Below are 15,021 nucleotides of genomic sequence, written 5' to 3'. Positions count from 1 at the left end.
CAAGGACTCGTGACCTACGCTCAAGTCGCTGGGTATGCACACCCTGGCGACCCAGAAGAAGCCCTTTAAGCCGCAGCCTTCCCCTCAATGCCAGTACCAGCCTCGCCGTAGGCATGAGCCTTACCATAGGCGAGGCAGGGATAACAGGCGACGGCGCAATAACAGTAATGCACCAGGCCAGAACCAAGGCCAGCACAAACCCCAGCCGGGCACTAAGTCAGGCTTTTGAAGGTGTGCTCGAGGACACCTAGAGGAGGAAGTCCGCTCGCTGCTAGAGGTGGGGGCAGTAGAGGCAGTGCCTCACAGCCTAAGGGGAAAAGGGTTCTACTCCCTGTACTTCCTCATCCCCAAGGCCAAAGGGGGCCTTCGCCCATCCTAGACCAGCGCGGGCTCAACAAATTCCTGGTCAAGGCCCGGTTCTGCATGGTTTCTCTGGGCACCATCATCCCTTCCCTGGATCCGGGGGACTGGTACGCTGCCTTCAACATGAAGGACGCATACTTTCATATCGCCATCTTCCCACCACATCGGTGGTTCCTACGCTTCACCGGGGACCAAGAACATTACCAGTTTGTGGTTCTCCCGTTCGGTCTAGCCGCGGCTCCAAGGGTGTTCATGAAGTGCATGGCAGTGGTGGCGGCCTTCTTACGGAGGCAGAGAATCCGGGTGTACCTGCACCTTGACGACTGGCTCCTGGCGGGCTGATCCGAGGTGGAGGTGCAGGGCCATGTGGAGGTGGCCCTGAGATTGTTCCGTGAACTGGGGCTCCTGGTCAACATCCCCAAGTCCATGCTCGTACCCACACAGAGAGTAGAATTCATAGGGGCGGTCCTGGACGCGGTGGAGGCCAGGGCAAGCCTTCCAGTATCCCAATTCAGGCTATTCAACAAGTAGTGGCCTCCCTGCGCCAGTTTCCAACGACAATGGCCAGGTGCTGCCTGCAGCTGCTGGGCCACATGGCAGCATGCACGCATGTGGTCAGGCATGCCAGACTGAGACTCAGGACTCTAGAGGCGTGGTTTGCTCGGGTGTACTGCCCAGGCAGGGACCCCCCTGGACTTGGTAGTGACAGCCCCAAGGGATGTGCTGGACCCCCTGCTGTGGTGGCAGTTCCAGCCTGTGGTTTGCAAAGGCATCCCCTTTGCCGCCCCACTTCTGGACCTGATGCTGGTGACGGATGCGTCAGACCACAGATGGGGGCTCACCTGGGGGACCTCATGACGCAGGGGTTGCGGTCTGAAGCAGAGCGGTTGCTCCATATCAACGTGAAGGAGCTCAAGGCGGATTTTTATCATTTGTTGTCTTCTATAAGAAATTAAGTGAATTTATGGACCATATTCTACTATCTTTCTTGGAAGCAAGCCTGTGCAGCCCAAACTGTGTGCTGCCTGCTAGTATAATTCTGCTTTTGAATAGTATTGTGATAAAATTGCATCAGAGAACCCATCATAATTGCTGATAAGTTACATTTTCATTCTAGAAGTAAAATTCTCTAGTTTTCTTGGCCTCCAGGGCTAATGGAATTCTAAATCTCTAGTATTTTATCGGTTTTGGTCACCATTTGTCTTCTGTATGATTTTTCAGTCACTTAATGTGTCCAGTTTTCCCCCACAATCTCTCCACTTTCTCCAATTCAGTTGAGCATTGCTGCTACTTTGCCTAATTCTTCTGCTTTTCGATCTTCTGCATTTCAGATCTTGCTGTTTTTTAAACTGATATTGTACTAAGCAGTTGCCCTGGCTATTTCTGTAGCAAAATGAACAATTACTGTAGAATTTCCCTGACAAATAAATCTGTTTAGTTATCAGTGCTAGTGATGTGATGAGTGTGGACCCTGTGCTCAGCACTTTGTTTATATTAGGGCTCCTTAAATTTAGTTCATCTGTGGATGTTCAGTTTCCTGAGCATCTACATCAGACCTGCAAGCAACTAACGTTATGGGAGAGGAGGCCCGAGGCTGTGCCCTTTTGAAACAGAATCCCAAGAGGGTAGGCTCCCAACAACCTTCCTCTGCTACCTCTTTTTGCACTGTAGACATACCAAAAAAAAACCATTTGTGGCTGGTCCAGGTCAGCTGACTCAAGCTTTCCGGGGCTGGGCTGTGGAGCTATAAAATTGCAGACTAGGTATTTGGCGTCAGGCTGGAGCCCAGGCTGAGACCCACGAGGAGGGAGGGTCCCAGAGCCCAGGCTCCAGCCTGAGACTGAACTGCTATGTTAGAGCCCCATGAGTTAGCTGACCCAGGCCAGCCACACATGTTCTATTGCAGTGTAGATGTACTCTAAGAGGTTGAAGGTGGTTTAACTTCTCTGGGACAGTTGGTATGAAATCTCAAGACAGTCTAAAACTCAAGAGTTTAATTAAAAACAAATCTTAATAAGAAGAGATCCGATTTAAACAAAAGAAATTGAATGCGCAACCTGTTTAGTCTGAAACCCTGAAAAAGCTCATCTCTGGTTTAATTACAGTGAATAGAAAAATGATAATGCACTGTTAGAGAACTCCTTTTTCCATTCTCATCCTTTTGGCAGGTTAGTCTCTCAGGGCTGGTGTTTCCCAGAAAATTTCATTGTTAGAACGCAACCTTGAGAAGTTGCAGGGCAGAGGTCAGATTCTGCAGAATAGAAAACAATGAAATCCATAATTTATGTCCATGATTTCTTTAACTTCAGGTGTAAACGAAAAGCAGTTAAGCTGATACAATGTCATGGACAATGAAGGATACTGCATTTTTCTGTAGAGGTTTTTTTTCACTCCACCCTGTATTTCCAAATATTTGCCATTCCCTTTTTACAAGACAGAATTTGATTCTTCAGTGGGCCCTGAATTACAGTGGCAAAAATAGAAACCTGTAATTTACTTATGAAGACTTCAAATTAAACTTTCAAATAGAGGCCATTTTAGACTCTGCTTCTAAACATGAGTTACTTCAAAACCTTTGCCAGTTGTGCAGTTACTGATTATCATAGTTGATGCTTTTTTCCCTCCCTCATTCTAATCATCTTGCCAGTTGCTAATAAGATGTCCCAGACAAGCTTTTGACAGAAATAAAATGTATATGGAAAGTGCCTAACCCAAGATCTAGGGCCAGTGCTTGAACAATTCTTAAAACTACTGCTGGTAGAAAAGAAAATTTAAGTTGATTTAGGTCAATATTGTTTCTGCATAATGTGCTTTTCAGTCACAAAAACCTTTGTAGAATTCGCAGCGACTAGTCAATGAAAAACTTTGTGCCCTAGGGATTTAACTTCTGAGGATTCAACAATATAGCCACTAACAAAGGTAAGTACATTCTAAACTCTGGGAGCCAGCACTAAACAGAACTTAATTTGTTCAGTGGGGAGTGAGAAAATGTGTGACAACTGAAAACAGGTGTGCTATTCAAAATATTATGATTCCAAATCCTACATACCTTGTCTGTCTGTTGCTTTCTATAGGTGTAAAGCACAAGTCTTTTTTAACAGCTGAAGATTGCTTTGAATTGGGCAAGATTGCATACACTGAGGCAGACTACTATCATACTGAGCTGTGGATGGAGCAAGCTCTGAAACAGCTTGATGATGGAGAGGTGTCTACTGTTGACAGAGTCTCCATTCTAGATTATTTGAGTTATGCTGTGTATCAGCAGGGGGACCTGGACAAAGCAATGATGCTCACCAAGCGACTTCTTGAACTGGGTATGTTGTTAAGAGACTAGATCCACAATATATTGTAAAACTGGTCGGGAAATTCTGTGATGTAGCAGTTTTCATAATATGGTCTGTAGATTACTTTTGTTTCAGAGTAACTGTGGGTAGCTGCTTCTGTCATACAGGTGAACGTCTGCCAAAATAAAATGGGTGAGGAATCATAGACTTTAAGTTCAGAAGGGACCATTATGATCGTCTAGTCTGACCTCCTGCACAACGCAGGCCACAGAACCTCACTCACCCACTCCTGTAACAAACCCCTATCCTACGTCTGAACTATTGAAGTCCTCAAATTGTGGCTTAAAGACTTCAAGGTGCAGAGAATCCTTCAGCAAGTGACCCGTGCCCCACACTGCAGAGGAAGGCGAACAACCCCCAGGGCCTCTGCCAATCTGACCTGGAGAAAAATTCCTTCCCGACCCCAAATATGGCGATCAGCCAAACCCTGAGCATGTGGGCAAGACTCATCAGCCAGACACCCAGAAAAGAATTCTCTGTAGTAACTCAGATCCTACCCCATCTAACATCCCATCACAGGCCATTGGGCATATTTACTGCTAATAGTCAAAGATCAGTTAAATGCCAAAATTAGGCCATCCCATCATACCATCCCCTCCATAAACTTATCAAGCTTAGTCTTGAAACCAGATATGTCTTTTGCCCCCACTGCTCCCCTTGGAAGGCTGTTCCAGAACTTCACTCCTCTGATGGTTAGAAACCTTTGTCTAATTTCAAGTCTAAACTTCCTGATGGCCAGTTTATATCCATTTGTTCTTGTGTCCACATTGGTACTGAGCTTAAATAATTCCTCTCCCTCCTTGGTATTTATCCCTCTGATATATTTATAGAGAGCAATCCTATCTCCCCTCAGCCTTCTTTTGGTTAGGCTAAACAAGCCAAGCTCTTTGAGTCTCCTTTCATAAGACAGGAAGGTATCCAATCCAGCAGTTACACCCATTGTATTAAAAGATGATGCAAATAATCTTCCCTAATATTACTTTTTCAAATAAGAATAGCTGCTGCAAGGATATTATGGGATCAGCACTGGGAGTTTGGCAAGGGAGGAGGGCCACAAAAGTATGCCTGCCTTAAGAAATGATCTGTAACGTGAAGCTGACTACTTGAGGTACATCTGAATTCATTTTTGGATGGGAGTTTGCATTTGAGGGAATGGTTGTTTCTGTTTTGGCCTAAATTTTACTCCTTGCATACATTTGTTTCCAAGAAGGGTAAATGGAAAATTAAAAATTCCATCCTTAAAGAAAGGAAGAGACAAATACTTCTTGTAGAATTGGGCAGTTCCTGCCATGTTATAAGTTCTTTTGGCATGGAGTCTCTTCCTGTGTGATTATACAGTGACTTGCACAGTGGAGGGTTGCCAGCTGTCCAGTTTTCAACTGAACACCTGGTCGAAAAGGGACCCTCTCCAGCCCAGTGAAAATGAGCGAGTGAGTGAAGGTGAGGGAGAGCAAGGGAGGGAGTGGCAGGACCTCAGAGAAGGGGTGGGGCAAGGGTGTTCGGTTTTGTTTGGTGAGAAAGTTGGCAACCCTAGGGGGCCCTGATTGTCGTTGAAGCATTTGGGTGCTACTTTTAATACAAATGATGATGATATAGAAAAATATGCAAGTAACTTTGACTAAAACTCTTTTTACAGGGATTATAAATTTGGCCTCAAACATGCTGTATGCTTAAACTTGACATTCAAAATCAGTGTATTTTTATAAATTGATTTATAATCCATTTTGGCTTTGCATAGCTACAAAATTGTATCTGGTTTAAAACTTGATTATGGTGTTAGTTTCATAGCAATGTTGCATCAAATTAATATGTTTAATAACCAAGATATGTCAGTGACTGCATGTTTAATCATTTAGAAGTTCAGTTCTGTTCTAATGTACTATGTAAAAATAGCAGCTTGCTCAGCACTTGCTCTTGTGTATATCCTTTCTCTCTAGGCACTCACATAGCTCTCATCGCCACAGTGTCTGAACACCATGTAGAGTCAACGCTTCTTTATTTTCTAAATTGTCTAAAATTTGTTTTACTGTCTTTTCATTCTTCTTTGCTATACAATCAGTATAGCTTCCCTCTCCTAAAGATGAATTCTGTTCTTCTGTGTACATAAACACAGTTGTTTATACTAAGTTCAGAATGCAGGATCTCTCTTGTTAATTGTACATGAGGCTGGAAAAATCCATATTGAGTCTGCAGAGCTGGCCCATGAAAACTATCTTTTAAATTGCGGACTGAGCCGTTTTGATTTGGAATAATTGAAAGACAACAAATATAGAATCCAGTAATGGCTTGCCTAGTGATATTTAAACACAATGGCATAGTATATCTAGGCATTTGTCATTTTCATCACTGTGTGGTATCTGAGTGCCTGAAGGAGGATGTTCTAATCTTAATTCTGAATTAATCCTTTCACAGCAGTAAAACCCCTTCATCAGTAAATGGAGGAATGAGCTGGCATAGTTTGTTAAACTAGCACTTTTTTCTACCAAATTTTGTCAGCTGTCAGTATTCCTGGCCCAACTTTCTCCCTGTTGAGTTTCCTGATGGGACAATGCAGTCTATTTCACACACAATATCCTCATTTCTCTGTCTCCCTTTATAGTCTTGCAGGCTGTCTCCCCCATGGAATAGTTTAAAGTTTATTCTATCTCTTAACTGTTGCTGGGTAGTACTGCTTCCAGTGGAGGTGTCAGTTTCTTGGATTTAGAGGGTTTAAGCTAAGGTTTTCCTTGCCCATTCTCTGCTTCCCTGTACAATGAGCAATGAGAACACAGAAATGTATTACATCCCCGCCTGTCACCTATTGAATGGGTCAGGCTTTCAGCTATATTTTTGTTCTGATTTAACTGTGTAAGCATGTTGGATCACTAAGCATTAATTTTTACAACTTCTGTTCCAGAATGAAGAGTGTTTTTCTTTTCAAGGAGATGCTTTTATATACCCTTTCAGGTTGACTTCTACCAGTTGCAAACTTATCTGTGGTGCCTCTCCTTTCTTCTCCATTAGATCCTGAACATCAGAGAGCAAATGGTAACTTAAAATACTTCGAATATATCATGTCTAAAGAAAAAGAAGCAAATAAGTCTACTACCAAAACAGATAGCCAGACTGACAAGGAAACAAAGAAAAAGGAACCAAGCAAAGATTACCTGCCAGAGAGACAGAAGTATGAAATGCTGTGCCGTGGGGAGGGTCTCAGAATGGTAAAGTGGAATAGCCTGTTTGTTTTTGTTTTTTGTTTAATCTACAAAACCAGTTATGCAGGACTCATTTAGACGTGTCGGCAAGTTCTGGTGCTAAAGAGAAAGGTCAGTCAGCTTGCAGGGATGAGCTGGCTCACCTTTAGAACACTGTTTTCCCTCTTACTCCTGTCTTTATGGTGGCCTGCGTTCAAAGTATTTTTGATGAACGTTTGCAAGAAGTTTTGTATCGAGCTTGAACATAAGGAAATCATTTTAGCAATAGGTTTCAGAGTAGCAGCCGTGTTAGTGTGTATCCGCAAAAAAAGAGAGAGTACTTGTGGCACCTTAGAGACTAACAAATTTATTTGAGCACAAGCTTTCGTGAGCTAGGGCAGAGCTGTAGCTCACGAAAGCTTATGCTCAAATAAATTTGTTAATCTCTAAGGTGCCACAAGTACTCCTTTTCTTATTGTAGCAATAGAATGACTATAGACCTATAGTGGAGGGAATGAAGAGGGACAGTGCAGCATCTCTGAATGAAGAAATAGTAACCCATGTTTGAGGATGCTGCCCTCTAACCCTAATGTATTTTAATACCAGTTAGTGCACTGAGAATCAAATAAGGTTATTGCATTACAACAAAGATTGTATTACACACATTGTATTACACACAGCATTGAACATTGTTCATCTTAAGACGAACTGTAAAGTTAATGTTTGCTCTAAGATGTGTCTAATATTAAACTTGCTGAGAGCATGGTTTCTCAAACAATGTGCTTGACCTCCCTAAGGAGACTCCAGTCTCCTCAATTGGTAAAATACAAGTAGACATAGGGAAAATGAATTACTGTGTTTTGTTCTTCTCAGAATGAAGGAAAGGCTGATGCCAGTTGTTAGGGGGCTTATTCCTTCACCCACTTACTTCCCTGGTCCTTCTCGCATGAACAGAGAGCAACAATACCCGAAGTCCAAAGGTGCAAACAATTCGATGTTTATTGGGGTGAACTTCCAGCAAGCATGATTCCAGTTTCCTTCCTTAGTATCCTCCTTCCCAGCTCTGACACCACAAAGCCTTACACCTGTGTCCCTGTTCCCATTCCTGCCCTTAGCCAAACATGATTCCAACTTCCTTACTCCCATTCCCTGTTCCCATTTCCCCCTTTATCAAAACATGATTCCAATTTTCTTACCCCCATTCCCTGTTCCCATCTCACACACCCACACCCCAGTCACTTCCTCATTGACTACAGATTATATAGTAAAACTTGAGTTCTGCTTAGCTATACCTTAACCAATCATTTTCCTGAAATTTAACTAACCAATCCTAACATATTGTAACATGATTATGTACCCAATTATATCCCACCACCTCAATTAGTTTACACCCAGCAAAATTAATTATACAGCAGACAGGAACAATCACAGAACCAGACAGAGATTATACAGACAAACAACAGCAAAGTGGGAACTATAATGACAAAACAATACAGAAGTGAGGATTTCACATCCCAGCTATTGATAAGTGAGTTCTTGCCAGACAGGATGCTATCAAACTAAGTTTCCTTTTACATTTTCTAGGCACTTCCCTTTCTCTGGAGGTGATAGGAATACAATCCTGTCCTGACAGTGCCTAACAGCCCAATAGCACCTTATTTCAATGTGACTAGTTTGGAATGTGAGGATGTGACCGTTCGCTTCCCAGCTTATGGCTGCCTCTGCTGCTTAGCCAAAGGCCTTAGCCTAAGAACAGGGCCTCAGACTGTCACAGTAAGAGAAGGCCCTTACACCAGCAGACAGTGATTTTGATTCTTTCTTTTATACCTCTATCACTAGCCAAGTGATAAGAATACACCTAAATTCTTAGAGTATAGGCCTTTACAGACAGGCCTGAATATCTATATCCTAACACCAGTCACAGCAGTGAATGAATAGTCTAAGTGCCTATGAATTCATTCATCTAGGTTTTCCAAAAAGTGATGGACTCTTTCAATCCAGTGTCTAAATACTGCTCAGCTGATGCTGTTTAGGAGCTAGAAGATAGACTTCTTCCTTCCTGAATTTGTTGTAATCATATGCAAAATTTCTCTTCATTGACTTACTATTTAACTTATTAATTATAAATTGTTTGTTTTGTTATATTTAATTTGTTTGCTGAAGGACCACCCCTCACCCCCTTAAGGATATGTCTACACAGCATAGTCTACCGCGGATCTTTCCCAGGTTTTAGCCTTAGCCCCCCTACTATCCACACTGGGTTTGTAGGTGTTTTAAGCCCAGGTTTGTTTATCCCAGCTAGGAGTGTGGGTTAGAACCTGGGCTCCACTTTAAGTTGGGCCGGAGCCCACCCACTTTGCAGTGAGGATACAGGCTAAACCATTCAAGTTCTGATAGTCCTCTAATGCCCTTTCCACAATTCCCCCTAAAAGATTGTTCTCCTACAATTGACTAGAAAAGAATCCTAGATCATCTCACCACAAAGAACAATGAGATATTCCCCCCAGACACACATGGGTGAATGGAGAAAGTCATAACACAGTGCTATGGGTAGGGCTTGGCAGAGGGGACATTCACACCTGGGCAAAGCTAACTTGAATGCTCAGACCTGGGTGAAGGGTACAGACATAGCCATAGTGTTATGTGCTTGCCATATGAATATGTGTAAGAACACCAACAGAGAAAGTGGTCAGGTTTATAGATGGAATATGACAGGTCAACAAGTTCCATGGTGTGAATATACGATATATATATACCTACGCTAGTTGTGTCACATTAGATGCATTTCTGTCATAATGTGTAATTTTTTATATTTAAAAAAGAAATGCGTGTGTCCTGTAATGGTGTTAATGTGAGCAAGCACTTGATTCTTTTTGTGTTTGTTCTGCCTTGATTTCAGACACCTCGGAGACAGAAGAAACTCTTCTGCCGCTATTACAATGGAAACCAGAATCCCAAGTATGTTCTGGGACCTGTCAAACAGGAGGATGAATGGGACAAACCTCGGATTGTTCGCTTCCTTGAAATTATTTCTGATGAAGAAATTGAAACTGTGAAAGAACTAGCAAAGCCAAGGGTAAAGAGCTTCAGATTCCTCTTGTTTTGGAAACTTCCATGCCATCTATAGTGTTCTATGTGCATGAACTCAATTCACCTCTTGAATTAGGAGTTTGTAAAGTTAGCTTGGGCGAATGGTGTTATGCGCACACACACGCATGCACACACGCACACAGAGTAATGTTTTCTCTGCATGGCTTATGCAGATTCACCAAACTGTTCTGCTGGATAAGATTTTTGTGGATGCTATTATGGAGGAGAAGAGAACCTCCTTGAACTCCACAATAGTCCCAGCATGAAACTTCCCCCTATTGCAACTGGCCTGCCTCAGTATGCTGCCACCGCTACCACCACTCTTAATTTATGTTGAATACTCGTCACAGTCACTATGGCGTATAAATGACAGTTGTTTGTATGGAGATGCCATTTAGGAGCCGCCATATCTGTGATCATGGACACCAGATAATCCGAATTTACCATATGGACATCTACAAAATAGTAGTACTCTTCTTTAGTCATCTGAAACAGACTCAGGGGCATGAGGTGCTCTGGGGCAGTTACGTAAGTCCTTTTCAGCAAATCTCACCCTAGCTTCATTTAACTTCAAACTAAAAGAGGTGTAATAGGTTGGACCTAACATAACCTTCGTTCTCCCACTTCATCACCTCAACTCTCCAATCCCATTTCAAGAACCAGATTCCAAAGGACCAGTCTCTGAATCTGAAATAACCTAAGACTGGCTTATTGTCAAGGCAGCCATGAGAGCCCAGGTCAAACAAAAAAGCTATTTTGCTGGAAGTCACCCAGGACAATATGATTGGCAGCTGCAATACCAGGACAGATTAAATCTGTTAAGAAACTTGTGGTGTACCAATGTAGTAAATATAACACAACTTGTCTCAGTTTAACTCTATCTCAAGACTTGCACTTGAGGTGAAACTATTCTAATTAATCCATGTTTGTACAGGTCACCAACTACTTCTGAAATCAGATGCAAACAATATAAGTGCATCATTTCTCCAGCACTACTTCTGTTTAGGATAAACAGATACTTATTGGGAAAGAGCTGAGCGAATGAAGGATAAACACTGTGTGGATAGGTACATCAGAATTACCTAAGAGAAATTATCCAACCATTTCTTCTTTATTCAAGCAAATCAAAGGCCTTATCCATAATCAAGTCAAGAATGGTGCTGCCTTTGTTAGCCACCAACTTGAGTACTGAAGAGCATCAAGTGAAGAGTAGGGTCACTATCACCTGACATTCTTTGTTCTTGAGGTAACACCCCAGACTAAACCAGTGGATCTGATTTCAAGTGCTGTGCTCCTTCCCTACACCTAAAACATCTCTTCTTGCCTATGCTTCCCATGTCGATCACATCAGGAATCAGAGCCCAGTTCGTGTGGTAATTCCTATTTTGTTGTGTTACAATGGAAAATGATACCACTGATGATTGGGCTGCATTGTTGCTGTAGGAAACACTGGTGTTGCCTCTTTGGAGTGTAACTAAAGCTGTTCTTTATGGAGTGAAAAGAAAACCTTTCTGTTATACGGATCACTGAAAACGATACACAGATGATAGTGGATTTAAACTAAACTTTCTGGGACCATTGTTTTCTAGTCGGATAAATGTTCAGCCTGTTACAAAGCTGTGCCAATTTCGGGTACTAATATCTTGCGTTGAAAAATGTGGAACATTCAAACTTAAAGCCTAGACATTGCAGAGTTCAGTGGTTGATGCTGCATGAGACTATGTTTTGAGGTTGAAAGTTCATCTCTTGTATTCCAGCTATTGGGAGTGTCACAGAAGTCTTAGAGTCTAGAAGTGAAAGGGTGTGTAATCCCTACCCAGTCTTCTGCTCCTTTGTCATCAGCTGGCACGAGAAAAGCTTAATTCAGTCTTTCGAGACTGTCCGTCTGCTTTTGAGTAGTAAGCTGTGTGCAGTGATCCAGCTCCTCACCCCATTTTGTCCCATGGGTAAAGAACAGTGCAGATTAAGGGGTTCCCTGATTCTTTGCTTAGATCAATAAGGTCTGAGATGCTTTGAGCCTTTATTGCAAAATAAAAACTAGTAGTAAAACACTTGCCCAGATGTGACACACACACACAGGACTCAATAAACCCTCCTTGGCCGGGAGCCGCCATAATGCAGGTCTGTCAATGACCGTCTCGTGCTTCTAATGCTGGAGCACTGCAACTGAAACTTTCCCAATTATGGGTCGCTGTACAGTAGCTGAACGTGCAGTCGCAACATGCAGTTTGCTTGTGATGGTGCCATGACTCCGTATGGCAGAAACAGATTTTGTGGAAATGGAGCAGAACAGGACACTGACTAAAATGGGATGGAAGCAAATTACTTGACAATGGTGCAGTGTGTTGGCTGGAGAAGAGAGGCCCTAGAACAGTCTTGGTCCAAAGTCTTATTTCTGGACGATCAAAAACGTGGGAAGTATTTCACATGATTTGTGATCATGGTGTAGCTGACGGGTCTGCATTCTGGAACAGAGAATGCAAAACACAGATCAATTATTCAACCAACTAATGCAGATAATAAGTTAGAGATATTTTTCAGATTCTGAGGTAAGGTTTCCTTCATGTCCCCCCCACCCCCACGGTTAAAACTTTTACTCAGTGTGTTCCTTATTGATGATTTAACTCTAAAGTGCATCCTGGATGTACCGTATATCATTAACAAAGCAAGAGTTGTACATCCTTGACATACATGCTGTATAACTTCCAGCAATTGAAAGGAGTTGAAAGATGTTACAGGAAATAGCTTTACTTATCTAACCAGCTCGCTCTTGTTGCTCCCCAGAAACTGGAGTATTGCTTCTAGGAAAAAATGTACCACTCATTCGCTCCCTCTTCTCTAAGAAGGAACTGAAGTATCTCCTTTTTATTCGTGTTAGAGGTTTCCCCACCTTCGCCACCACACACATACTCTTTCTGCTATAAAACATGTAAAACACCACAATGGAAACTGATTGGATGAAGTGCATGGCTTGTGTGGAAATTTTTTTCCCCTCTGTAGGTTTCTGAATGGTCGGATTAATGTGATGCGATATTTACTTTGTAATGCAACTATTCTGATTGGTTCGCTTCACAGCTGAGGCGAGCCACCATTTCAAACCCCATAACGGGAGTCTTGGAGACGGCACATTACAGAATTAGCAAAAGGTAAGAGACTTCGTACACCAAACATTCTGGGCCTGTAATGAGTGCTTGTTCTCTGCTCATTCAGGGATAGAGAGGTGGTCTAAAAACATACTTTAGACTTTCTAAACCATCTCTTTAATATGTACAGATATTGTAACAGGCTGTTACTGCTGAGTTTCTCAGTCTTTTCCTCTAACTAGAAGTTCTGTTTTTTGCCGTTTTAGCGAATATTCCTTTTTTCAAATAGTATTTTGTACAGGTGCATAGAATGTGCACAGGTGCAAAACTCAGTGGAGGTTCCCTTGTATGTGATTTCCCTGACCACATATACCAACAAAAATTTGTCATTGCTCTCTTTGCTAAATCTGGCAGACTCTCTGAGGATCCCTTGCATTCAGAAGTGGAGTCACGTTATCCTGCATAACAGTTGCATTGGCATGCAGAAGCATTTGTTCATTAGTCATATAAAATACAATTGTCCAAGATAATCTGTCTTCCTCCGGTCTGTTTTGTTTGTTTGTTTTGGCTGCCTCCTAACTCAAACCTTGGAAGCCGGTAAAGAAAAAAATACTGCTGCTTTCTTCAAGTTCTCTCCACTTTGCTAAAAAGCACTGCAGATTTGTGAATTTGAGTTTTGTTTTCTGAAAAAAGTTTGATAATGTCTTCGCATTTGCACCTCTCCAAAAGACGTCTTTAGGAGCTGCATAGTAAAGGTCCAGTCCTCCATTAGCTGTTTTGTTTTCCTCACAAAAATCCTGTTCTTCAGCATTTAACAAAAACAAGAAAAGAACATTAAACTTCTGGATACAGAGGAATTTTCTTTGAAACTCAGCACTATGAACTATTTGCAGAAAGTCTCTAGTTTTTAAAAAAAAAAAAAAAAAAAAGAGAGAGGAAAGAAAAAAGTGAAAGGACATTCTAACCAAATTTGTCCACCCAATTCTTCATTTTGGAAATGGCAGCTGCAACTACTGTCTCCCTTCTAAATACTGCTGCTGATCTGAGAGCATTGCATACCATCCAGACCAATCGGAAACCCTTCCAATCACCTGTGGCTTGTCAAAAAGAAGCCTGCTATCAGAGTAAGCCCTTGTCCTTTCTCTTTTTGTAGCTGAGCCGGGCTACTGTACATGACCCTCAGACTGGGAAACTGACCACAGCACATTACAGAGTCTCTAAGAGGTAAGGGGAATGTGTTCCAAAGGTATATCTAACACCTAGGAAATCTGTTCTGTAGCTAACCTGTTAAATCTTCTAGTTGCAAATCTGAGATGAGGGAAGATTATACATATTTGTTTCTTGTGCTCATTTCTATTTAGAAGAGATGAGGTGGCCTAAAAATTACCTGGCACGTATTGTTGCAAATGGGCTGCTTAAATAGGACGTTTTAAAGCATTCCTGTTAGCTAAAAGGAAAGCTGCTACTGCTTTTCTGTCTGCATGGTCCTGAATAACACAAATAGCATACTAAAAACCTGCTAAAAAAATGGGAAGATTCCCACCTAAACTAAAATTCAGAAAGGGCTGCACTTGTTATTTGTACCATTGTACCAATATATGTTTAAAATTAAGCACTTGAGATTTGTTATAATGAATAGCAACAACAGCATGAGTAGAGAGCTTGAGAACTTTAGTTCAAAAATTCTTTGTTTATTGTTTGTTTATCACAACACTAACTAGTTGTTCATTTACTCTGCTAGTTGATTTAATATAAAATCCAGCATTCATTGGAAAATATTAGAGCCACATTTTGTTTGATTAAATTATCTTTTGAACAAATGAAACTATCATTAAAGGGTTTTTGTCCATAGTTTTAACCTCAGCATTTGAATAGTGTTTTTTAAAAAGGGGTAAAAATGAATTGGGTTTACAGAGATGTAAAATTTCTGAAATATTCTCCCCCTGCCACAAAAACCATTAGCTTTTA

General features: G+C 41.7%; 1 protein-coding gene across 6 annotated transcripts in view; it reads left to right on the top strand.

Annotated features, from left to right (window-relative positions):
- Positions 1 to 15,021, top strand: part of P4HA1 (prolyl 4-hydroxylase subunit alpha 1) — a 67,005-nt gene that overhangs the window by 28,815 nt on the left and 23,169 nt on the right. For 4 of the 6 annotated variants that reach the window (XR_014712456.1, XM_084634530.1, XM_084634528.1 and 1 more), the window contains exons 7-10: positions 3,438 to 3,677; positions 6,711 to 6,907; positions 9,780 to 9,956; positions 14,207 to 14,277. Coding sequence is in view for 5 of the 6 variants with exons in the window: in XM_084634530.1 (XP_084490656.1) it covers positions 3,438 to 3,677; positions 6,711 to 6,907; positions 9,780 to 9,956; positions 14,207 to 14,277 (685 nt within the window). In the remaining variant the exon portion in view is untranslated. Of the gene's footprint in view, positions 1 to 3,437; positions 3,678 to 6,710; positions 6,908 to 9,779; positions 9,957 to 13,045; positions 13,117 to 14,206; positions 14,278 to 15,021 lie in introns of all 6 variants that reach the window. The other 2 variants (XM_084634531.1, XM_084634529.1) reach the window with 1 other exon arrangement.

The sequence above is a fragment of the Lepidochelys olivacea genome (assembly GCF_965140295.1).
Source record: "Lepidochelys olivacea isolate rLepOli2 genome assembly, chromosome: 7".
Classification (NCBI taxonomy): Eukaryota; Metazoa; Chordata; order Testudines; family Cheloniidae; genus Lepidochelys; species Lepidochelys olivacea.
Note: the sequence above shows the minus strand (reverse complement) of the source record. Positions and strands in the feature narration are given on the sequence as shown.